General features: G+C 36.8%; 1 protein-coding gene and 1 non-coding gene across 2 annotated transcripts in view; both read right to left on the minus strand.

Annotated features, from left to right (window-relative positions):
* The window catches only part of ogre (optic ganglion reduced), a 100,768-nt gene that overhangs the window by 30,795 nt on the left and 44,548 nt on the right, over nt 1-25,425 (minus strand). The window contains exon 3 of the mRNA XM_089643271.1: nt 11,469-11,582. Within this exon, the coding sequence (XP_089499397.1) occupies nt 11,469-11,582 (114 nt within the window). The remainder of the gene's footprint in view (nt 1-11,468; nt 11,583-25,425) is intronic.
* LOC149414614 (U1 spliceosomal RNA) lies at nt 14,856-15,016 on the minus strand. Its single transcript, XR_016303969.1, has one exon. It is a non-coding gene; the product is annotated as a U1 spliceosomal RNA (small nuclear RNA).

The following is a 25,425-nucleotide window of genomic DNA, read 5'->3' on the forward strand; positions in this document are numbered from 1 at the left end:
TAAACAAATAGAATACTAGATACATAAGTATTGAAAACTGTGCATTAATTAAGTAGGGAAATTATAGAATCATCAGACTCAGCAGTCATTGGTGAGGGTGTACATGTAGACTGAAGAGATCTGTTATCACCAGTCTGTGAGTAGTGAACCATATTTCCAGTTTCATTAGAATAACCAAAAGGCGCAACTTGCGATTGATGAGGCACTCTTGCAGGATAATGAAAATTTGGAGGTGAATTCATAGGAAAAGATGGAAAATGTGTTTGTGTGGGAGGGAGGGGGGGACTAGGTGCGTTATATTTTGCCAAAACTTGAAGGAGATCAGACTTAGCAAAAATTTTTTTATGTTCTGGAACAGATTTCAAATGGGCATGGGTGAGAGCAAAAATAATTTATCATCATCTTCCTCGTCTTTCCGCAAACGTAAATTCATTGACTCCCTCAAAGTTTTGTTGAGAGCTGCTAATTGATCCTCGCTCTCAACCACATTTTGTTTCCTTTTTCTACTTTTACTTCCTGCAGAAGAGCTTTCGGGCTTATCTGTAGACGTCCCTGCCTGAGGATTAGTTGCAGCGTCGTCCTGAAGAAATTGTGTCGACTGCTCATCAGTTCCTTCGTCAACTGGTTCCAAACTTGATTCAGTACTACTTTTCTGAATGGCAGGTTTTAAAAAGCTTAGAATATAGAAATATACATAAGTTTTTCGGCTCGATGCTGCATCACCTGACTTACTTTGTTTTTGTTTTGCTAGTTCCCTTGAATAACTATTTCTCAGACTCTTCCACTTTCTTTGTATTTCAGCACCTAAAAAATATTGAATTTTGTTTACAATTATAATTAAGACATGTTTATACAAAGTTTAAACAAAATACTGCGTTTTGACGCAATCAATTCTTTTGTTTCAGATATTTGGCTGTCGGGTGTTACTTTTCGGACATGTTCTACACCTACAGAATTGGCTTATCAACAATTTCCAAAATTGTGCACCACACTTGTCTACTGATCTGGAATTTAAGATCTGAATGGATTCCTTTACCAACTGAAGAAAAGTTTAGGAAAATCGCAGAGGGGTTCAAGCGAAATGCCAACTATCCAAATTGTATAGGAGCACTAGATGGTAAACACGTTAGGATAATTAAACCCGCTAATTCAGGGTCTCTGTATTATAATTATAAAAAATATTGTTCAATTGTTTTACTCGCAGCTTGTGACAGCAACTATCTTTTTACTTATGTCGACATTGGATCGTATGGAAAGGATTCGGACTCAGGTATATTTCAAGAATCCCATCTTTGGCGAGAAATACAATCAAATACATTGAATATTCCTGCATCAGTAGCTATAGGAAGTAATCAAAATGAAAAAATTCCATTTGTTTTTGTAGGAGATGAGGCATTTGGTTTATCTAAACATGTTATGAGACCTTATCCTGGAAAATGCCTAAGTGTGAAGAAAAGGGTGTTTAATTACCGTTTAAGTAGAGCACGAAGACATATTGAATGTGCCTTCGGAATACTTTCCAATAAATGGCACATTTTTCACCGGCCGATAAACGTAGAAGTAGATTTCGCTAATTATATAATTAAAGCATGCGTTGTTTTACACAATTTTATAAGAACAAGAGATGGGTTTAACTTTGATGATACCCTAACCTGCCCAGGGTTATTAGATATTCCAGATGAACCCGACAATGGTAACCGCCGGGTGCAACCAATGAAAATCAGAGAATCGTTTGCTGACTATTTTGTTGGTGAAGGGAGTTCGCCATGGCAGAACAACAGAATTTGACTATTTTTGTGTATTTTTATATATTTACTTCAAAATGTTGCATTTATTTAGCCCACATAATTTCACTAAGTAGTAAATTAATTTATGCACATAATTAATTTAAAAAAATGTTTCTTTCTTTACTTATAATATTCCTGATGTAATTTTCATTTTATTATTAAAGTTTATTTACTTATATTGAAATAAAAAATCAACAAAAAAGTGTACAATTATTATTACTTACTTTTTTCCACTTTCTTGTCTTGTGGGAGTTCCTCAAAACCTTCTTCCATCTCAACAAAAACTTCCAGCCAGCACTTTTGCTTAACTATTTTATTGCTGTATTCAGCTAAGTTATTATCCCAGATCGCTGGTCTTTCCCGAACCATTTCAATGAACTTTTCTATATCGAAACTCGCCATAATGTAGAAATAAAATAAATAAAATGAAAACAAAATAAATATATAACAGAGAAGCGAATGAAGAGTTGTGTCCCGTGTGAATGCTCTCATAGAACTGAATGTAGGAGAGGGGCCGAGAGAATCAGACAGTGTCCCAGCCACCGCCAATCGGGACACCGACGGGACACTGCCGGGACACAGAATTCAGCGCCACCACACGCTGAATTCTGTCTGAACGCTCCCATCTACTTCTATATCGAGACGGTGGCTTGGGACACAGAATCCGGACACAGAGTGTCCCGTGTGAAGGAAGCCTACTCCCGCCGCACATCCGCTTTAAAAAAAACGCAGAACTCAAAGGGACATTGAAGAATCCCACCGCTGTCCCACCCCGGAATAGGTCACCCCTTCGGAGCTCTCGCAAGAATCTTTTTTGAATGAACGACTAGACCCTCAATGTCCCCGCATACGGTGTTAGGAAGCGGTATGCAAGCGCTTACAGGTATTAGTATACTAGTCTAAAACTAAGAGTTAGTAAATGACGAAGTACAAATAAAGAAAATGACACAAAAATAATCAAAACGACAGCTACCTGGTTTAAAGAAAAATGCCAAAACAACAAAAAGAAAGAAAGAAAGAAATCAGCAACAAACACGGGTGTCGTGAGGTTGCTGAATGACAGAGGGAACCCACACTCCAAACCTGTAAGCAAATTAAGAAAAAAGGAATAACAAAAATAAGAGGGAGGTTCGCCGCCCCCACAACTGGCAGTCCTGTTGAGAGATTGGTGGTGGTTGGGAAGGCTAACACAGGTCAGGAGTTCCGCGCCCCTAAGCCGACCACCCGGTGGTGCCCTGAAGATGGATTATGGGAAAATAAGGGATGAACCCTGAAGACCCTAGGGAAAAAAAGCGTCAAGAAGTCGGAGGCAGGGCGGAGGGTACCCCAATCCGCATAGTCGTCCCTCTGACCACCATCCCTCCTCAGGGGTGGCGCAGGTGCTTAGCAGCGTCCCCCAAAAACAAAACTCCAATGGTGTGTGCAGGGACAAAGGCCCATTGTCCAACCCCATATGGGGAAAAAGGACAAAACAGGACAAAAAAATATCAATAGAATCACTATTAATAGAACTAAAAATAACAAAACACTTAAAATATAAATACAGGCGGGAAGCCCGTAAAAAACTACACCGGATGGCACTGGGTGGATGGGTTGCGAAAACTTGAACCGATACCGATTTTAAAAAAGGTAAATGCGGAGCGAATTTTTGGCGTGCTCTAACCTTGAAGGCAAGAACTGAACTGAAGAACTGAACTGAACTTCCGGCACCGTCGGATAGAAAAGGATGGTTGGCTGGAAGGGAGGAAGCTGCCTAGGGATACCGTCCACATTAATGGTTTTAGACAGAGGTCCCGAGGATGCGGCACTTGGATATGATTTGGGTGCTGATGGGACAGGGGTGGCCGTCTTCTTGTTCAAGGATGTCAGATAATGCAGTCGCGCGTGCCACCGCCGACGTGTGCGATACAGCCAGGCTTTTATTTATATTTATTTTTATTGAAATAAAAAGACAATTTTTTTAATATCGTCCATAGCATGGGAGATAGTTGCTCTCTCATCCCTGTTGTCTTAATGGTGGCTGAAATGGTATCCATAAATTACCATACGGTTGTCATCAACTCGTGTGGAACATTTTGGGAATAAATATAGAAATGTAAGAAATAATTGTATTAGCAATCGAAAAATAAATTTTCAATAAAAAGCCTCCAAGAAATTTCCCAATTGGGATGTCTCTTGGAAGGCAAATAAGTTAAAATGAACCAGACGAGCGCTGGTACTTACCAACGTGGCCGGTATAAGTAACCGACCATGTTACAAATAATAAAACCGCACGTGGATTTAATTTTTCATTTACATACATTTTTAATTACAGCAGACGTTTTTTAAATTTACTAACACATTGGTAAGTCCTCCACAGCACAATTATTAGCACTCGATAAAGATTATACCGATTGGTTATCAATAACTTAGTTAAGTTTTAATTGCGAGAGACCACAGCCTACCGGCCTGAAAACTATAGAAGTGAACACTATTTTACTCCGTGTTTTTTTTTATCTATACTTAAACGTGTTTATCTACACACGATCGTCAAATACACGAAATGCCGATGTGGGTAGAACCTAAACACAGCATAATTTCGGATGTTCCGCGCGCAGGCTATAACCGGGAAGTGGATTGAATAATGAAATCCAAGTCAGATGTTACAATTTCACACAATTTTGGTATAATATCGTGGGCATTCGACGAGGTCTCCCAGAGGCGGTTTTCGTGTTATGGCGAAAAGTTATTGTGTGAGCATTAAAACTTAATTTCTTGATATTGCGTAAGTATGACTGGATTAAACACAGAACCCTAAGGATAGAGCTCTTTACAATAAGTTAGACAACACACAATTTCGCAGACATGGTCAAATGTAACGTTAAATTGCACTTAATTATAAAACATGGTAATGACACGAGGGCGGGCTGCGGATATAGCCACCAGAAAAATTATCCCGAAAACACTTTACATAGTTTTCAGTATTTCATTATGAATGTTTAACACAGTTTAAGAAGCAGGCCTAGAAGAATTACTAAAATCACTTATTTGAACAGCGCACAGCTAACTGTGGGTCGCATTTATGATTTTCTGTGCGGTGTGCGTTGCCAGGTCAAGGGATAGAAACTCCCTATACGAAGTCATCAAAATCCCTAGAAAGGCCCAACAATAGGAAATTAAAAAACCTCACTATGTTGTGATTTCATTTGATGGATATCGATAAATTGTTAGTGTACACCATGAGTTATTTGTAGACAATTTGGTCTCTGGATTTGTAACTCCAAGATTTGAGCATTTTAAACACGTTAATAACGACACAATCGTTTCGACATCTGACTATAATGGTTACTTGAGTTGTAATGTGTGTAATAATATAGATTTTAGACATTCACGTTATATAATACATATTTGAAAATTAAAATACGTTAACGGGAGAGGGTGCAAAACAAAACTTTTTAATGTAAATACCGCAGAAGGGTTCGAACTGCTCCCGACCGTCTGGAGCCATTCATCCCCAATTGGGGTATGTCGTGATGCTGGAGATAGCGGGGAGGGGAAAAAGAAAGAGAAGAGGAAGGTGGGGGAGTGCCTGGCTATTCAGATCTGCTCAGAAAACACGGCCATTTCAAGCAACGTTTCAAATCTGAATGACGACCCTTCATCAGGGCGATACTGAGATTATATTCCACTCTGGAACGCACCACAAGTATACTATATATTATTATTATTTTTTTTTTTAAAAGAAAGACAAACATTCCCGGGTTACGAATAACCTGACAATATTTGAAAATCTCCTACTACCACCACAGAAAACGGAAAATGTTGCTTGTGTTGTGATGGAGGACTTAGCCAGCCGAGGAATTGAACACCCTACACCTGGGTGGGATCCAAGCGCGATATCAACTCGGCCACCGACAGGTTTTTTAAATGAATACATTGTGAAATAATACAAATCTGTCAGATAAAATTTACTTGTGCACGCCGGAATTAGAACCCGCGACCTCCGGATTACTAATCGAGAGCCTTACCCCTCGACATCGTTGCTGGGAATTTTGTAAAAAAGGGCAGATAAAAATGCCAATACCCATTTGTTTCTAGAATTGTCAAAAACTTCCTTACTGCACTTGGTGCTTATGGTTTCCTGTTTTTCCCTATATTTAGGGAATTTTACCTAGGCATGGCAACGAGGCAAGAAGTGAACTGGAACGTTATATATATGTGCGTAACTTGAACTGATGTATATATCAACTGTGTATTATGAAGTTTAATGCGATTTATCGCTTGATGCATTTATTTTAACGTGTGATTAATATTACAACAATAATGATTAGTCTATTATGTGATATAGTTACTTACGGTGCCTAAGTAGTTAGTTTAAGTAAAAAAATTACAATTTTAGTAAAGGATCAAACAATAAATTGACTTTACTAAAATCGACCAACATCAGTTCATAATATCAATGACTTAACCTAACAATTTTTCATCGCGGGTAAATATAGTGGAGTACTTAATGGCGTCAAAGTAACTATAATTAAATAAATAAATAAAGTATTAAATGAACTAAATTGGCTAACAGTGAAAGAGATGCTGGCCTTTAACGCGATGATATTTATACATACAATAATAAACAACTAGTTACCAATAAAATATATACAACAGACATTCATACATAACACAAGAACGTGTAATGAAATTAGGCTACCAAAAAAGGACACAGCCAATAATGATAATATATCATATTTGGATGATTTGTATAGCGCCGTTTTGTGCAAAATCACCTCAAGGGCAAATACACAATATAGTTTACTATACAAAGGAAACTATAAAGTCTGCACCAAATGATAGATTCAGGCTCGATTGTAGGAGCCATATTAATCAAAAGAAAATTTAATAATTAACGTATGTATGTATGTCTGTAATAATAAATTGGGTATTTGTATAGTTGGATGTACAAAACGCTTAAATAAAAAGTAATAAATTAATATTTAATTAACAGAAGTTAGAAGTTTGTCAATGTTTTCGGGTAATTCGGGAGAATTGTCTTTCATACAAATATATATTCTTGGGTCGGGTCTTGTGAAGAGTCAGAATAATGAGACGACGAACGAATAGCGCAAGAAGCGTGTGTTAAGACAGAGTCGGTTTATCCTCTCTGCCTACCCCTCGTTAGTCGTTAGTTTGGTGTCGCGGAACACAGATTGAACACCGCCGCACAGTGTGTCGAATCCCAATCTAGCTCCCCTTTATTCATTCCCATACTCTAAAATCATTTGTTTACAAGATACCAAACTTACAGAATTACAAAATACGTCATTTTAAAGGTAATTAAATAAGGAACAGTTTACAGAAATCGCATAATTTAAAAAAATATTTTCGTAGAAAGGCTTCAATTTTAATACTGAACAAATTAATACGTATTGGAGTGCGTTGAAGTCTCTTTCACAACTTCTAAAGAATTATGATTTTTAAATAAGATATCATTAATACTACTTTGCATTTTAGATCATTTTAAAGATTATTAAATACAAAAGTATTTAAAAAATAAAACGTATATAAACATTAATTTTAAAGCTTTTCGCATGAATAAGAAGAGATTAAATTTTTCTTGTCTTTTCAATAAAAAATCTTCCCAATACTCCAATTTCAATTGAACAACATAAGATACTTATAGCCTTAAAACCTCCGTCATTTTGAAGGTAATTAAATATGAAAGTGTTTAAGAAAAAAAATTACTTAAAATATTATATAGGTAGGCAGTGTAGGCACCGCTTTAAGTACTATACTAATATTAATACACGTTAGAATATTTATGTCCTTTCAATAATTTACCCTTCTACTCCATTGTCGTTTTTGTGAACAAGTTAGCATGTTCGAGTCTTACGTCATTTTAAAGGTAGTTTAAAAAGAAGGAGTTTTGTGTAATAATATATTTCTAATTATTTTTTACACTGGCAGGCATCAATTTAAATATTGTTTGTACCTACAAAAACTTTATTGTTTTAGTATAATATTTATGTAAATATTTACCTATCTGTGTATTTTGGTATCAATCAGATTCCTGGTCGTCACTTTCTTCTGATAAAGTAGTCTCGGATCTCAAAGGAGCGGATGGAGTTGACAGCAATGCCAACACATCTGGTGAGAATCTCGTACTTTTTCCATTGGGTGATTCCCGCAAACTGGATATTAGTGGATCTGACGAAATTAGCAATATATGCAAGAGGTCCATATTCGTGTCAATCCGGGAAGTCTTCCTTGTATATAACTCCCTGAAACGTTTGTTGTCCTTATTCCTGGCTTCTTGTGCTTCTTCTGATAGTTGTCCAATAGGCAGTATAGAGGTTGCGATGTCCTTCCCGTGTACCAATACCTTGTGTACACTTGACGGCATATAATACCAGGGGTACAAATTAATGTAATGATGTAGAGTTCTCTCTGCATATACCCCAAATGCATCAGCGTCTATGGTAAATCCACAATTTAATGTTTCCAAAATTATTCTAAATCGTTTGATTAATTCTTCATCTATACCGGTAATACTAGCTGTCTGTTCAGCGTTTCTAAAAAACCTGCCGTGCCGTATTGCCATCATTGGTATTGCCAGTACCTTGTTTTGGCATGTCAACAAGGAGACCCATTTCACTCCTCAATTTTTTTGTATTGCTAATTTTCTTTTTCTTACATTTTCTTTACTTTCGGTATCTCTTGTCTGCCATTTCTTCACGTCTAATTTATACGATATGTGAAGCAAAAACTCAAAAAACCGAATCCACGCATGCAATGGCGACAATCCGAATGAATAGGTACTAGGATCTGGAGTATTTTTTAAAACATATTCTAAATTGTTCATCTCTTTGGGTGATGCACCACATACGTAACACCTCTGCGAAGATTTGTACGCTGTCAATGTGTTACATATTTTACCGTCAACCATTGTGAACAATAATTTGTGTTTAACGTTCATTTCCTTGCCATTAACTATTACATTTGTAGGCACCAGAGACTTTATCTGTAAATTTATGCTCCCAGTTTCGTCTTCAATTAATTTATTTGTTTCTTTTGCATATATGAACTTTATTGGCCGACAATAGCGGGTAGATGATGGCCTTGGGTTTTGCCAAACAATCTCATTACCATCACTAACGAGTTGTAGCGGTACAAATGAGACACTGAATCACACTGAGACACTCATCACTATATTCACCCTCCTCTGAAAACTTCTGTTTATAAGTGCTTTGGCTGGAACTACCGTCATACCCCCACTTAGAAACTAGAGTCAGTGAGTCAATTGATTGTCTTGACAATGCTGTACTTATTACTTCTTCTTGAGAGCAGGCAATTCGGTTAACTGTATGATTAAGTAATGATTGCAATTTTACCTCAGCGTAGGTTTCGGTTATAATAATATCACCAGGGTCAGGATAACAAGCAGTTTTAGCCTTTTTCACTAAATAATATGAAGGATAAAGTGGACTATTTAGTTCTCTTGCCTGTTTCCTAATAAGTTTATATTGATTAGTAGTTAACTTAGCATTTACGATCAAAGACAGAGCTTGATTTGCCGTCAATGTTGCTTGTGTGCATATCGCGGCGATGATGAAAATAATTTGCCCACCATTGAAGCAGCATCTTTTTTACCAGAAACCCGTAGAGATGCTTGAGCCACCATGGATATTTGTGTTTTGTTGGAGAACTGAAGGATTTTTTTCACTTCTTTTGCTTTGGTTTTTTCGCAACAATCCGCAAAAAGTTTTTTTGGGCGACCGCGTCTGGAAGCACTTGTAAAGTTTAACGTCGTATTGTAACTACAAGAAGGTATTGCACCATAAACAATATCACTAAAATTAATGTCTTTGTTGAGCCAAACGGAATAATTATTCACAAATTTATGAGCACGTCTTCCACTTTTCTTCCAACGCATGTGAATTCCAATGGTCACTACACTAATCGAACGTTTAAGTGATTTCAAAATATCGTCAGTAGGATCTACAAAACCAAAATGTCGAATAACATGACGTAATATCTTGTTTGCTCGGTCTTCCTTCGGGTTTCGTAACCAAATATCGAATATCGTTCGGTTAGAAATTGATGGCTGTATCACTGGAATGTGAAGAAATGGCATGAAAACGCAAACAGATGCAGAAAAATTTCAGCCAAATGAAATAAAGATGAGTCAACCTTTAGACTAAATTTTTTTGGAATCATAGAAATGCATAGAAATAAACTTTCAGACCATGTAAACTTTTGAAACCAGATAAATGAATAAATATTGCTTTATGTTATTTTTGATTAAATCTTACATGCAATCTGGAAAATAAAAAATGGTCTAACACGATGAAAAAAATTAATGCATACCTTGATTTGTCGCCTCCATTTCACAGAAAAAAAATAAAATTTCACACAAATAAACCACAACCATTCAGCGCAGACGTTCAAAACAGACTGTTTATTGGGGTACAGCGCCGCGGCTCAAGTACAATGGACTTTAAATGTGATCAAACCTACCCCAAAGACAGTAAAAATAAAAATATTTTGCAGTTTTATCTACCTGGGATATTTAACAACTCAATGCTGAATATTTAAAAAATATTTGAAATACACCAATTTTGTATTAAAGGGGAGCTAGATTGGGATGCGGCACACCGTGCGCCGTGTGCCGTGCGCAACTGCGCCGTGCCCCGCCCGGTAGCGACAAGCAATAATATAACTCCTTTGAAAGTCAACCGCGGGAAGTATTTTACGGCGTGTGCTTGAAATGTTTGAATGGTGGATTTGGTAGCTTTTACAGCACACAAAGGAACTTTACCTATTGCGACTGTAAAGGCCCCGTAGTAAGCGTTCAAAGATGGTTTGAAAGGGAGAAATAAATACGAATGTTAGAGGGAGCGCGCTAATATTAAAAAAAATGATAACAAAAAAGCGAAAATGGTGAAAATATTTAATAAAACCTTAACCTTTACCTTTACCTTTCATCCTAGGGATTGGAGTCAACCTCGCTAATAACCTCGCCAAATGCCGATCTGGTAGGACCGACATTTATTTCGTATATTAACTGGTGTATTGTCATCATATTCCAGAGAAATGCGTATTTGTCCGAGTAGTGAGTTTTGAGAGACTGATAATTTCTCAGAATCAAACTCAAACTGATGTTCGTATTAGAAGTCTGCAAAAATCTCTTCAAATCACACCGATGGGTGAAGGTCTTCGGTTGTGCTACGTATACACACGCGAGCCGAACTGCCGATTCGAACCACGAATTATAGGAAAGTAAGGAACCAACCGCAAATGGCGCGAAACGACGATGAGTTATATTGTATCTGCACTGCTCCAACACGTGAATTGCCGGTAAACTGTCTCGCTCACGTCGCCGTTTGACCGAGCTGTCTCGATACCGCCCGATGCTCTCCCCGTGTAGTATGATAAAACAAAGTTTTGTGCACAACTAAATATGCACGATTCGTTTGCGCTTGCACGGGAGTCTTGTACTAGAAGATAGTTCAAATGACCTGGCGGAAATTATGTCAGGAGCGTACTTTCGTATATCAATGCACAAATGCACATACCAGAACCGCCTCTGCTTCCTCGTACTTCTCGACGAGTTTGATCTGCTGCTCCCAATAATAATTACCAACGGTCCAATAAGGCTGCACAACAATTACCATCAAATGATGGGCAAATGAAAACATAACAAAAGGCTTTTACCTGAAAGAAGAGTACGAAGCACACCCACTGGTAGTAGGTGTAGTATTTCTTGGCGTCCTCATCGTCAAAGTCATTGCTGATGCCCGGCTGCGCCACGTGGATGCCAGGTATGTGCTGGGAACAACAACAAAAACACGTTATCAATCAATCAAACATAACTAACCACAGACATAGGAATTAATAGACGAGAAGATAATGGCGAGGGGTAAAATCAACTGTTGAAGAACGAAGGGCGTAAGGCTGACTGTGATTCGTCAATAAATCAATCTGACATTAAATAGGCATCTCGCATTATAATATCACCATTTACTTCTTAAAAGTAAAATCTGCTATTGAATGAATAGACATTTTTACATGGGAGCGCAAATTACTCGCCACGTTATGAACAAATTTGCGAAGTCCAAATTCGGCAAAAAAATTCGGTTGTATTTTCAGAGTCGAATATTTCGTTTAAGTATTTAGTTAAGACACTTTTATAAATGTTCATAATTTACTTCCCAGCAACCAACCAGCTTTGTGTTTCGCGTCCAGACGTTTCTCGATGTGATAGTATAATATGTTTCTAAAACTGATCTATATTATACGATGTGAATATGCTTAAAATAAAGTAAAATAATGCTTATACAGTGGTGCCTCACACAACGAACGCCTCGCACAGCGAATGCTGCACACAACGAACTTCCTTTTCGTTCATTTCACGATTCATACAACGAACTTCGCTTCACACAACGAAGTCGCCCGATCTTCTACGATCACTGCCGATTAATTGCATCCTCCCGCGCAGGCAGTCGTTAGACTCGTTAGTCACTGCGTAGTACGCTTAACTTACGCACGTATCGCAGCAATCGTTCTTCATTACGAATTAAATCGCACACGTATCACGGCAGTCGTCCTTTTAAGATAAACTCAACATTTTTTTATATGATGGGTTCTAAAAAAAGCAGGAAGGTGATTTCTCTTTTGCGCACCATCGGCGGAAAATGGATGAAGATGTGCAAGATTCGATTATTTATTAAAATTAAAAAATGTGTGTTTTTTTCATTATGTTTTTAGATGTATCTAAATAAAAATAATAACAAAAAATTTATCTTTTTTTTATGTCATCTTACCATATTTTATGCTACAGAACGAATTATTTTTTTTAACATGTATTATTATGGGAAAACGCGTTTCACATAACGAACTTTTCGCATAACGAACTTGCTCCTGGAACGCATTAAGTTCGTTGTGTGAGGCACCACTGTATATGGAATGTAATACGACAATTGGGTTTATTCTCTTTTTCACATCTATTTTTACAAGTTTTCATAGTACAAGTCAACATTTTGCCGTGTTATTTCGTAAAATGAACCGATGATGCCTCGACCATAGTTCGCACAAGAATGATGACGTCACGTTTTCAAATTTCACTTGGGGCCATACGCCAGCACAGCCGGTTCCAATGGAACCGGTATGGGGAGTGGGGATAATACGCTTTTTATCACTTAGGGCAGGTCTACTAATATTCATATGTCTATGTAACTAACATATAAAGGGGAGAAAGGGAGACAATTAAATAATAATTCCGCTTAATTGGTACATCTGGTTATTTATGCCAACGCTACGGGTGTTCCGAGTTTTTCGGTAGACTTTGCCCACGCCAGACATTCGCCGTCCGCCGACATTCGTCAACGCAAAGTTGTTTGCAGTACACTGCGGCGCGTGTAAGAAGTCATTTGTTGATGATTTTTGTAGTAACTATTATTTTATTTTTATATGCTCCTATGTCCATATAGTTTTAACATTATTTTGGCATATTATATTATATATTTATTTTTTAATTCATTAAGGTTTAACCCTTCACCGCCTACATCACAAAATACCCCAACTGGGGACGCCAGTCCCGGCTCCGGTTAACAGGAAACAGTTAGAAGGACACTTGTGCGGTATTCACATAAATAAGTTTAAAAAAGAAACGTGTTTGATGTGAAGTCACAAACAAAAGGTGGAGCGCCGCTATGTGTTGATGGTACTTATACTATTGCGAATCGAGCCACGAATTACGTGAAAGGAACGAAGCAACTGCAAGAGGAATTTCGCGCCATTTTCAGTTGTTTTGTTCCTTTCCCGTAAGTTGAGGGTCAGTTCGGCAGTTCGGCTCGCGTATGTATACGCAGCATTATATGTGCAGGTTGCATACTAATACTGGGCCATTGGGTCATCTTCGTTGTTTCTACTATCTACGGTCTGACATTAGACGATGATGACGAAGTGACGATAGAATGACGTCATTTTCCATCTGTTGTGACGTCACAAATCACAATGTACCAGTCTGAAACCAGACGACCTTGCCCACTCTACCATTTATTTAAAACTACTCTATTGTTGTTGTGCGTGCTTTATTTGCACATCAATTGTTTAATTATTCGAGATTAGTTTATTAGCCAATTAGAATATGCAGTGGCCTTATGGTATACTCGGTAGCTATTTGCCGTAATTTAGTTTAGAAATTTTACATAGCGAAGGTCAAGGCAAAATGGTACGATAATATGTTATGAATATAGCTAACACGTAAGCGGAATGCGGGCCAATGGTGCCTCTCAATAAATAATATTTGAGAACTAAAATATGGGTAACTATTTAATTGCACGAAAAAGAATGGAAATCAGCATAATTAGTCAGAAAATCTAATTGTAAGACCGTCCTGGGTTCGAGTCCTAGATGTGACCGTATCTTTTTGTGATTTTTCTGTTTCAAATATTTGTTTAGGAATTGCTAATATTGTCTTCAATAATTAAATACTAATTTTTAATATTACCACAAAAGTGACATTGTAACAATAAAAAAACCACCGATTGCAAATAAATTAATAATTCATTATTTTTATTCGAAAAATTGTATAATAATGATTTGATTATTTGTATAGCGCGGTTTTCGTGAGAAAATCACCTTAGGGGTGATCAAATATTAAGAGGAAGCTACAAGCCAAAAATGTGTATATTCTTGGTATACCTTATATCGTAGGTAAAAGGCATTAAAATCGCTTGACAAACGGAGTCTAGAAACGTTCGATTTCAAGCAAATAACTGGTTTTTATTTATTTTGTAAATAATTTTATAAGAAAGCAAAAAAGTTAATCAAGTGAAACTGTCACAGATAATCTTAGCTATAATAATGTTTTTTTTTTTTTAATTTCCTTTATGCGTTCATACATTTCTATTGAAAAAAAAAAATTTTGTAGTTTGCATTTATATTTTTTATTGAGTAATTTATATATTTATTTGTATTCTACTCAAGCGAAGCGATAGGAAAACCTTCAAGTTATCTAAAGCATATTTTTTTGTATTCATAATGTACACCAATTCGTTATAAAGATGAATCAAAATAGTGATTTAGCATTAAGCTTCGCCTTAACAGCGCGTACGCAGTTCCGACTACCAAAAATTACGCGCCCGAGTTATCCGGATTAGGGATAATTCGCAAGGGTCAGCCGAACCGGAGTGCAGTAGAACAGCCTCGTCCTGGGGGTACCGCCGCAGTGATCACGGTCCCCTGCGCCAGGTAAGTATATTACAATAAACCTCCTAATCTCACTAGAGAATTCATGTGTAGAAATATGCAGCTTTACAATTATAGTAAAAAAAATACATTGAAAATATGACAACCTACAAAATTATTACAAAAATAAACACTACAGTTATTTAAACCAAAATTACAGCTGGGCAGTAAGTTAAAAATGGGCAACAATAATATTCTACTTATTGTCCATATATCACAAATCAAATCAAACACATATGTATATTATGCATTTTAGAACTTTGAAACGAGTGCAATAAAATTTAATTATAAATATTTATTATAATATAATCTAAATGGATGTAATCAATTATTATTACAACTTATTGTAGCCCAAAGGCTTGACTTGGATAATGGAACAGTTACCTTCAATGATAGCAGACCACCATTCTAGCCTACAATATAAAACTACAGTAAGACTTGGTTTTGTTGACACAGACTAACTAACAAACTAACCATCACGCCGTTTCTCCGCAGGGGTAGACAAAGAGGACGGACCGCCAAACAACTCTGTCTTGGTACACACTTCTTGCCTCATTCACATTCATACATCCTCTCATATCATTCTGACTCTTGGTCCGACTTGAGTATATGATTCGCTTGATCGTGCCATGTCTTCCTCGGGCGTCCCCGACTTCTGCTACCATTCGCATTCTCATCATACATTCTCCTTAAACTCCTTTCTTCGCTCATTCGTTCTACAAGCCCAAACCATGTAACCGTCCATTTCTTAATCTTACTCGTGATTAACGAGTTATTGAGTTTGTGATTGTTATTTGAAACTGATAAAACACAAGATAAGCTAACCAACTAACCTTCACGCGATAAGCAGAGAGGATAGAACGCCACATGACTCTGCTCGCCACAGACTCTCTGTATCGTCTCATCTGTATACTCTTCTGTTTTTCTAACTCTTGACATGACCCGACTAAGCGACATGTATTCCTCGGGCGTCCCCGACTTCTTATATTAACATCTCCTTATAATCGTTTCTTCCATCTAAGCGTCCCTTTGTTAAACTTAACCATTACGTAATGTACTAACTTACTAAATGATGTTGTGTATTTGTGTAAGGTCGGAATAGGGAAACACTTGCCTTACTACTATGGCTTTGATACGGTTACTGGCCTATACCATCGCAAAACCGAAGCTTAAGAATCTAATAATTAAATCTTAGCTTAAGATTTAAATTAGTAGTCGTATTTATGAATGTGTATGTAGCTAGAATAGGTACCTACAGTAATTTGTTAGTAGTATAGTTTATATGTTTATAATGTGCAATTTGAAACAGCGGTAGCCAGAAGTCATTAGTCACATCTGAAGGTGATAAAGCTGTTAGTATAATTTAAACAGGTATTATATTGCAATGGAATGCAAGCCTCATTAATTATAATTAAAACAGGTAGATTTTGTGTTTGTAAAAATGACTAATAAAACGTGCAAATATGCACCTATTTAAACACAGCTTCATAATATGAAGTATTTTCCTAGTATCGCCCTGGTTATAATTGGGTACCTAATGCATGTACTAAAGTAACCGATTTTATTAATTTTTTTTTTTTTATATTTACTCCACACAGGAGGCCCTGAAGAAAATAATTTCCCTCAGGGCCTATGTCATCTTTGGGGATGCTGTGTGGAGGGTCTTTTTGTGGAGAGGAAGGAGTGAACATGGGTCTTGAAGAGTCCCATGTTGTAGGAGGGAGGAAACACAGAGGCCGGCAGTTCGTTCCACAGCCGAGCTGTTGAACTGAACGAATCGTAGAAGCGACCCGTTCTCATGTGACAAGTGTCAACTGTGTACAAATGTTGGGCGCGCGTTTGGCGTGTATCCCGACTACGCACCGGTGCCGAAGGGATCAATGACGCTAGTTCCTCAGAGCATCTTCCATTGTAATACCGATAGAACAAGGACAGCATACCTACCTGACGCCTGTGCTCTAAAGATTGCAGTCCGTTTGTTAACATTGGGGAATTTTATTTAAAAAATATATATTAATTCCAAACAGGAACGGATACATATTTTTTTAATAATAAAACAAATACATTTTTAATAATACGTTTGAATACCGCACAAGAGTCCCAACTGCTCCTAACCGTCTACAGCTAGTGAGACCATGGCATCCCCAATTGGGGTATGTTGTGGAGATGAATGTAGTGGGGATAGTAAGGAAATGGAGAAGAGAAAGGTGAGGGAGTACCTGACTATTTAGATCCAGTCACCAAACACTTCATGCAACGTTTCGATTCTGAATAGTGGTCTCACACCAGGGAGATACTGAGAGTATCTTCCATTCTGCAACGTGCCGCAAATATACTATACATTATTTAAATGAATAAATTGTGAAATACCACAAATTCGTCAAATAAAATTTACTTGCGCACGCCGGGATTTGAACCCGCGACCTTCGTATTGTTAGTGCCTTACCCTTTGATCAGGGAGGCCTTCTTAGCTCCACACAGGAGGAACCGAGGAAAATAATTACTATATTCTGATGCTTTATGGAGGTTTTTTTAATGAAAGGAAGGATAGGAAGATCTGTGAAGGAAAACAGCTTGAATCTAGTGTTCAGGAGTGACGGACGTGTGAATGCATCCCTCCCACTGCGGTGCAAGGCGATGGGTCGAGAGAGTCCTGCTGGAGAAGTCAAAAGATCTCTCTCAACCAGCCTACCTTTCACTGTAGCCGCCAAAAACCAGACAATCCTTACCCCATGAACTTCTTAAAAATCCTTACCCCTGCTAAGTCACTAAACGTAGCGAACCACTTGCAGTGACCTATGGCAGAGGTGTTGATTATCCAATGAATGGTTCCCGGGATGGCGGTACCCATCGCGTCTCCCAAATTGATAAATGATTTTGCCTTACAACTGTCGAACCGAAGCGATGACATTAAAAGTAGGTGCCGTACCTACGTAATAACGTCACACAAGCTTGTTACCACGTAAAATTATGTCTAATTTTAATTTTCCCATCATCTTCCATAATCATCATTATTATCGAGTAGTCATGGCTTACTGCGTATAGCCAAGTCATCGGTCACCATTATAATAAAACACGTACTTGTGGAATGGATTATGTGTTACAAACTGTTGATGGCTTACAAGCTTCTGAATGGTTTACTATCAATTCCTGACATTCTGTCAAAAATAGGACTTTATGTCCCGGATAATTTCACGAGAGGCCGCCAACACAGGCTTTTAATTCTTCCCAGGTCCAGAACTAACTTACCAATGGTGATGCCCCTGGGAAGACTCACTAGGTTAATTAACTCCCTTCCAGCTAACTTGGATATTTTCCATATGTCCTACAACGAGTTTAATACTTAGGTATATGTATACTTAGGTATAATTTTTTTTTCCATATTTTGTTTACCGCTTTTGCATATGTTTTAACTGTATACTTATGTATAAAATTTTCTTCCATAATTTGTTTACCGCTTTTGCAATGTATTGGTTTTTGTACTGTTTTTGCAAATAAATAAAATATGAAATATGAAAACCCGTATTCTTTAGCACCTACAAGTACATACTAAGATGGTACCCTGAATTCTATGTGAATCTCGTGAAATCGTCTATTATCGCGGTTGAAATCATTTGCTCGACTGCTCAATTACATTAAATATAATAATTTCGGTACATGGGTAGGTTGGTGATTAATGTGAAATATTCCTGCGTAATGCGTAACATTTTTCGAGTTCAATGAAATTTTAATAAAAAATTGGAACTATTATGTTTATGTAACTGAGATAACGCGCGTGGTTTCACCGAACTAGGTCAAGTGGACCTACTTTAGAAATTTCGGTGGTCTGTGCTGGGCGTTAGTCCTGCTTGAATCTAAATGAACTCGAAATGCTGTGAATTTAAGTGTTATTTTCAAAAATGAAACTGTAAAATATCCAGAGAAGTAATATAAGATATAATAAATAATTTATTAAAAATGTCTTCGAATTATTGGTAATCGGGATGAAAACGGGATTGCATGCCGTTTCCTGATAAACTATTAGTAAATTTCTAATATATCGGAACACGTGTTCCTGCACCTGCATTTGCCTTGATGACGAACAATGACGAAGTGCGGAAATATTATGATTTTTATGAACACATGTTCCGACATCGTAGTATTTTACTAAAAGTTTATTGGGAATCCTAGCAATTCAAGCGTTAAAGGCCTGCAATCCCGTTTTTAATCGGATTACGAATAAATTGAAGAGATTCTTAATAAATTAGCAAAATTCTATATTTGTCATTTTTTTCCGTGTAGCCAAGATTAAGCGAGAATTAACATACTCGTATATAATAGAGAATGCACTCAATATGATAACTTAGCAGGTGATAAAGCAATACCAGGTGAATGTTTGTACGCTGCAGACAGGAAAGAGGACAATAAACATTTGTGTGAATTGACGATTGCGTATATTTGCTGTGGTTGTCTGAAAACAGAAGTCGAAAGGTACACAAAAGGAGTTTTGTTCAAAACATGGAAAGATGTTGATTTTGTAAGCTGTAAGGCCACTGTGAACTAAATTTAACATTGTTAAAACTGTATTGTTTGTATGGCGTGAAACCAAACTATAGTTGTTCTTTACTAAGAATTACCGCCTCTAATTACAATGTTTTCATAAAACTCAAAATATCTTCATTTCAACAATTGAAGGGAAATTTTAACTATTGGTTCAAGACAAGCTTTTTTGTTTTCTAGCTACGTAAAGCAACATTGAGATGATATTTCACAAAAATTGTACAATAAAAATCAACAGAGGGACTAAACTGCTTAAGAAGAAGCTACAGGCCAAAAATGTGTATATCTTGGTATGCCTTATATTGTCACGAATATGGGTAATAGGAAATAAAATCACTTGACAAACGGAGTCTATAAACGTTCGATTTCAAACATAACAGTGGTTTTTATTTATTTTGTAAATAATATTATAAGAAAGCAAAAAAGTTAATCAAGTGTCAAGTGTTATTGTCACAAATAATCTTATAATACTGCTATAATACTGTATTTTTTTAAAGTTGTTTCCTTTACGCGTTCATACATTTCTATTAAACAGTATTTTTACGTATTTAACATTTATATTTTTTATGGAGTAATTTTTATTTATTTGTTTTCTACTTAAGGAAAACGATAGGAATACCTTCAATTTTTCTGAAGCAAATTTTGGAATTCATAATTCCACTTCGTTGTAAAGATTAATCATATTAATTATGATTAATCATCAAATAAATTAAAGTTCGTTAACCATTAGATCACGGGTCCTTCAAATGTTCACAACATATATTGATAGTCCCTCTCTTATCGGAGGTTTACTATCATCGTGCAATCTTCGCGCTACAGGCTTGAATTGAAGCTGAAAATCAAACATGAAAAGATTTTCTCGTTTACATTGGGTTACCTTCTAAATTTTTAATGAGAAGATTATACATAACCATAGAGCTATACAATTAAGAGGCGCTATTGCGTACTAACATATCATCGAAACATGTTCCACTATTATAAGGTGATAAGCGGTGCGCGTAGACCGGATTCGGTAGTTTCAGTTCAATTGAGCGTTGAAGGTCAATTGGAGGTAAAAAAGAGAAACCTATTTTTTCGCTTCATGTCTCACCTAAATATGTACATGACGTATATACTGCAGCATCCCACTTACACTACATCATCAATCTGCAGATGTTTAAGGATCGCATCCCACATTAACCTCCTTACGAATCGTGTTATTAACCCACAAACTTTATTGAAAGTCAGAAAAAAATTGGTAAAAAAAAATCTATTAAATTGTAAATGGGCGTGTGGGAAGAAATGCGTTAATTATTTACTGTTGTCTTTGTTGTTGTTTTGCTTCAGTTTATCCTTGACTTATTTAGTCATACGGGTCATCAGCACAGCTGCTAAGTTTAAAGCATACCATGCGCTGATATATCTGATAACCTCTTGCATGTTTATAGTAGTACCAGAGAGACGTCATAAGCACGTCATCAACAACCATCCTCTTTCTTCTCACGTCTTGTATGAAAACGAAAATACAGAAGATAATAGAACGATAACGTTATGTACGTCCTCTCCTGGGACTATTGACGTCACAAACCGAGCGACGTGCATTTCCGCATGCATGTCTGCCGGTGAGATCCATCCACAGGTTCGTCGCTCGGCCTGTGACGTTGTGCTGGCCCGGACGTGTTGTTAGCCTGCGAATACAAGGTTTTCTCGTAAACGAGACATGAAACAGAACTAAGGGTTACGGTGTAGCTCTCAGTGGCAGGACAATAGTGTGTAGGTGACGTGAAAGCCGCCGCGCAGAAAAGTCTCACAATGTACTGCGCTGTAAACCGTTACCTTACTTAGGGACTTTACTTTTCTGCGCGGGGGATTGGAGTGACGCGTGGTACCGCCGCTCCGAAGTGTACGTGTGGCAGTGCCTTTTTACTTCAACACTTCTAAACATTTATATTTTCAAACTAGATCAGTGATACACAATGAAGGCAACATCCCCTATCCACCCCCTCCCTCTGCCAGGATGCAGAGAGGTTCAGGGGGTGTTGGTTACCTTAGAGGCAATAAGAATAAGGGGTATTTAAGCGCAGTAAGAGAAGGCGTTGAACTTTGTTCGGCTAAATTAATTTTTAAACCTTTTCCACGTGATTGATTATATTTTGTTACATAGTTATATTGTTCATATTAAATCGATTACAGTTATGCTTAGAACTTCAAAGAATCAGTAATTCATCAGAAATTCATCAGAAATGGAAGAATTATACCTTTGAATTGTTAGTGCATGTATCACCGTTTCCATGACAAATCAGAACATATTTGAAAAGAGCCTAACTTAACCTAACCTAAACTTGTTAACCAAGTTGTTTTTTTTCATTACCTTTCATGACTTAACATCACTTTTCAAAAGTGTTCTAATTTATTAATAAAAATAATATTTGGATGGTTTGTATAGCGCCGTGTTTGTGGAAAATCATCTCAAGGGTGCTGTACAATTTATCATTGTTTTGATTTGTCTGGTCACTGCGTCAACATATCTTTCTATTATAATCTATCTATATAAATAAAAGGCAATGATCGTACGTTTGTGTCCTATAGACTCAAAAACTATTAGACCATTTCGACAAGGAAAGAAAAATAAGTCGGGGACGCCCGAAGAATACTTAGGTAGAGAGGTAATATCTCTGCGCTGGAATGAGATACGGAGTCGAAATAAAGTTGACATAATGTAGTTTTTTTACAGTAACATTGTGGTATACTGCAGAGAATGGTGGAAGAATTCGTAGACGTCCGAGGAACCATTGCTGGTTTTACATAAATGTTAGGATACATTCGACGGCCTCCGTGGTAGAGGGTTAATGCTCTCGACTAGCAAGCTGGAAGTCGCGGGTTCGAATCCCGGCGTGCGCTAGTAAATTTTACTCGATCAATTTGTTTTATTTCACAAATTTCTCATTTAAAAACATATAGTATGCTTGAGACACGTTTCAGAGTGTAAGATACTCTCAGTATCGCCATGGTGTAAGACCGCCATTCGGAATAGAAACGTTGCTTGAAATGGTTTTAGCCGTGTATGGTGACCAGATCTGAATACCCAACCTTCCTCTTTCCTTTCTCCCCCCCTTCCTATTATTTTCACCTCACAACATACCCCAAATTGGGGATGCCATAGTCTCACTGGCTCCAAACGGTTGAAAGCAGTTGAAACTCTTGTGCAGTTTCACATTTAAAAAATATGTATATATTTATATAATCGGTTAATATTCCTGTAAGGGCGATACTAGGAAAATACCCATTCACGGTGCATAAATATTAATTTCATGAATGTAATATGAAGCTATGCTTAAATAGGTGCATATTTGCACGATTTATTAGTTATTTTTACAAACACAAAATCTACCTGTTTTAATTATAATTAATGAAGCTTGCATTGCATTGCAATATAACACCTGTTTAAATTATACTAACAGCTTTATCACCTTCAGATGTGGCTAATGACTTCTGACTACCGCTGTTTCAAATTGCACATTATAAACATATAAACTATACTATTAACAAATTACTGTAGGTACCTATTCTAGCTACATACACATTCATAAATACGACTACTAATTTAAATCTTAAGCGAAGTTTTACTTATTAGATTCTTACGCCCCGGTTTAGCGATGGTATAGGCCGGTAACCGTATCAAAGTTGTGGTATTAAGTTAAGTGGTTCCCTATTCCGACCTTACACAAAAACGAATTTAATTGAACCTGTGATTCATTTATTAGATTACTATCTGACGTGTACCCGGCGTTGGGTGGGGGTTATCCTTAGGAGATAAACATATACCATTGCGGTCTTTTCTGTAGACCTTTTTAAGATATACAATTCCGTAGTACTTTATGTTGTTGTGTCTCATAAGTTTTATCCAGCGTTAGCTATGTAGGCGTCCGTAAATATATATTTTTACGACTTGATTAAAAGACATCGACATTTCTATACTTTCTATAAATATAATATGCATGAATTATATATATAAACCTTCCGGAAGAAGTTTCGGCCTTTTTCAAACAAGCTTCTTGGATTTTTTAATTTTATTTTTCACCTATATAAGCGACAGCGGGAAGGAAATCGACAGTACAGTACCAGCAACCGTCATCGAGATCGAATTATTTTCCTACGTGAGGCGCTTCAGAACATTCTCGAACCTTCCTTTCGTAAAACATTCTGTTGTATTTTCTACGTTTATTTATTTTTCGGATGTGTTCCGAAATTCAGTAGTTATTTATTAATATTTAGAACACGAAATATAACTACAGAACTAATCGCACAAACCGACAGATGCGGTTAGCGACTTTTTTATAATATTTAAAATATTAATTATTTTATACTGACGAGCTTCGTTGCAGAGCGGTAAAAGCTTTAACCCCGAGGACGACGGTAATTCAACCGGCAATCATCCAGAACGCGGACGAACTCATGAGACGCACATGTGCTGCACTAATGTTAGTGTTTATGTTAAGTGGAAATCCTGCTGCCAACGCACTGCCGCGTCACCAGTCACCAAACTAACCATAAACATGGTGAATAGAGACAAACGCAAAGTGTAGTGAAGCGATGTCTGGGAAAATTTCCCTACATCTGGGGAAAAATCATCAAATACACCTCTATTTAACTGAACAAGGAAATAAAAACGTTTTTATATAATCCGTACGCCCTCTTGCTAATACTGATTGATAACCGACAGTTTGTTAAAAATAATTTGACTATATTTTATTTTACTGTATTACACCTATTTTCAATTTTTTACCAAGTTGCGCCATCTCTTGGGCCGTCTAGCAGCCAATTTTAAAGAGAAAACATGGTTTGTCTCAGAATTGAACCTTTCTCCCCAGGGACTAGAGTCAACCGCGCTAAAAACTGCGCCAAATCCCGAGTTATATTTGGGTAGGACCGATATTTATTTCGTATATTACCTGCTATAATGTCATCCAATTTCAGAGACATGCGTGATTGTAATGAAAGGATGCATTGTCTACGAGTATATCTGCCGAGTTTCAGCTCGATCGGATGTCGGCAAGTGGGTTAATTTCCGCTTCCGAAATTCCATTTTATTCATTCAATCAAGGAAACTAAATTGAAATTTAAATAGATAGTTGTTTTTTTAAATAGGTTGTAATATATTTTACCTTGGATCTAGGGAAATTTCTGGGACATTACATCACTGGTCCACCGATATATGTAGCTAGAGGTAGATGACACTACAATAAAAGAACAATGCCGCTTGTTTTATTAGCATATTAATGCATTCCGCTGTCGTGTACACTATACTGACTGTTGTACACGTGTATGCCAGTGGCGTGCACTGTTATTTGACAATGGTAAGCTGTGTGCCATTTTTCATTGATTTATGGTGCATTGAATATTTGAAATTGAATAAAAACATTTTGTATCTAATTATTTTAAAAACCAACATTTTTTACTGTTTACATTAGACATTACAAGCAAAGATGGCGGAATATTTCGCAGTATATAGTGCAAGCAGATTGCGGATGCATCAATTTGTCGGGTTGTGTACGGGGCACAGTGCATTGAAGTGTATGGTGGAGAGGACAAAAATCATAAAACCGGTTACGCGTAGAATAAAAAAAAAAATGCCGTTTTCTAAATCTGAGTCATTAGCATCATAGTTAGTTCGCGCATATTAAAAATATACATATTTATACACAATTTAACACATTTCATAAATATTAATATTAGTATTTTTGTAAACTTTGATATATTTCTTTATTTATAATTTTTTTACATAAAAAAATAAAGTTACATATCAAATACGATTTACATTGGTTTTCTAAGGTAAAATATTTTTATACTACTCTTCCAAGGAAGCATTAGCTTGTGGTTAGCAGAGGAGTGAACAGTACAT

This window comes from Hesperophylax consimilis, chromosome 19, assembly GCF_061612785.1.
Source record: "Hesperophylax consimilis isolate HC1 chromosome 19, BYU_Hcon_1.0, whole genome shotgun sequence".
NCBI classification, from domain to species: Eukaryota; Metazoa; Arthropoda; class Insecta; order Trichoptera; family Limnephilidae; genus Hesperophylax; species Hesperophylax consimilis.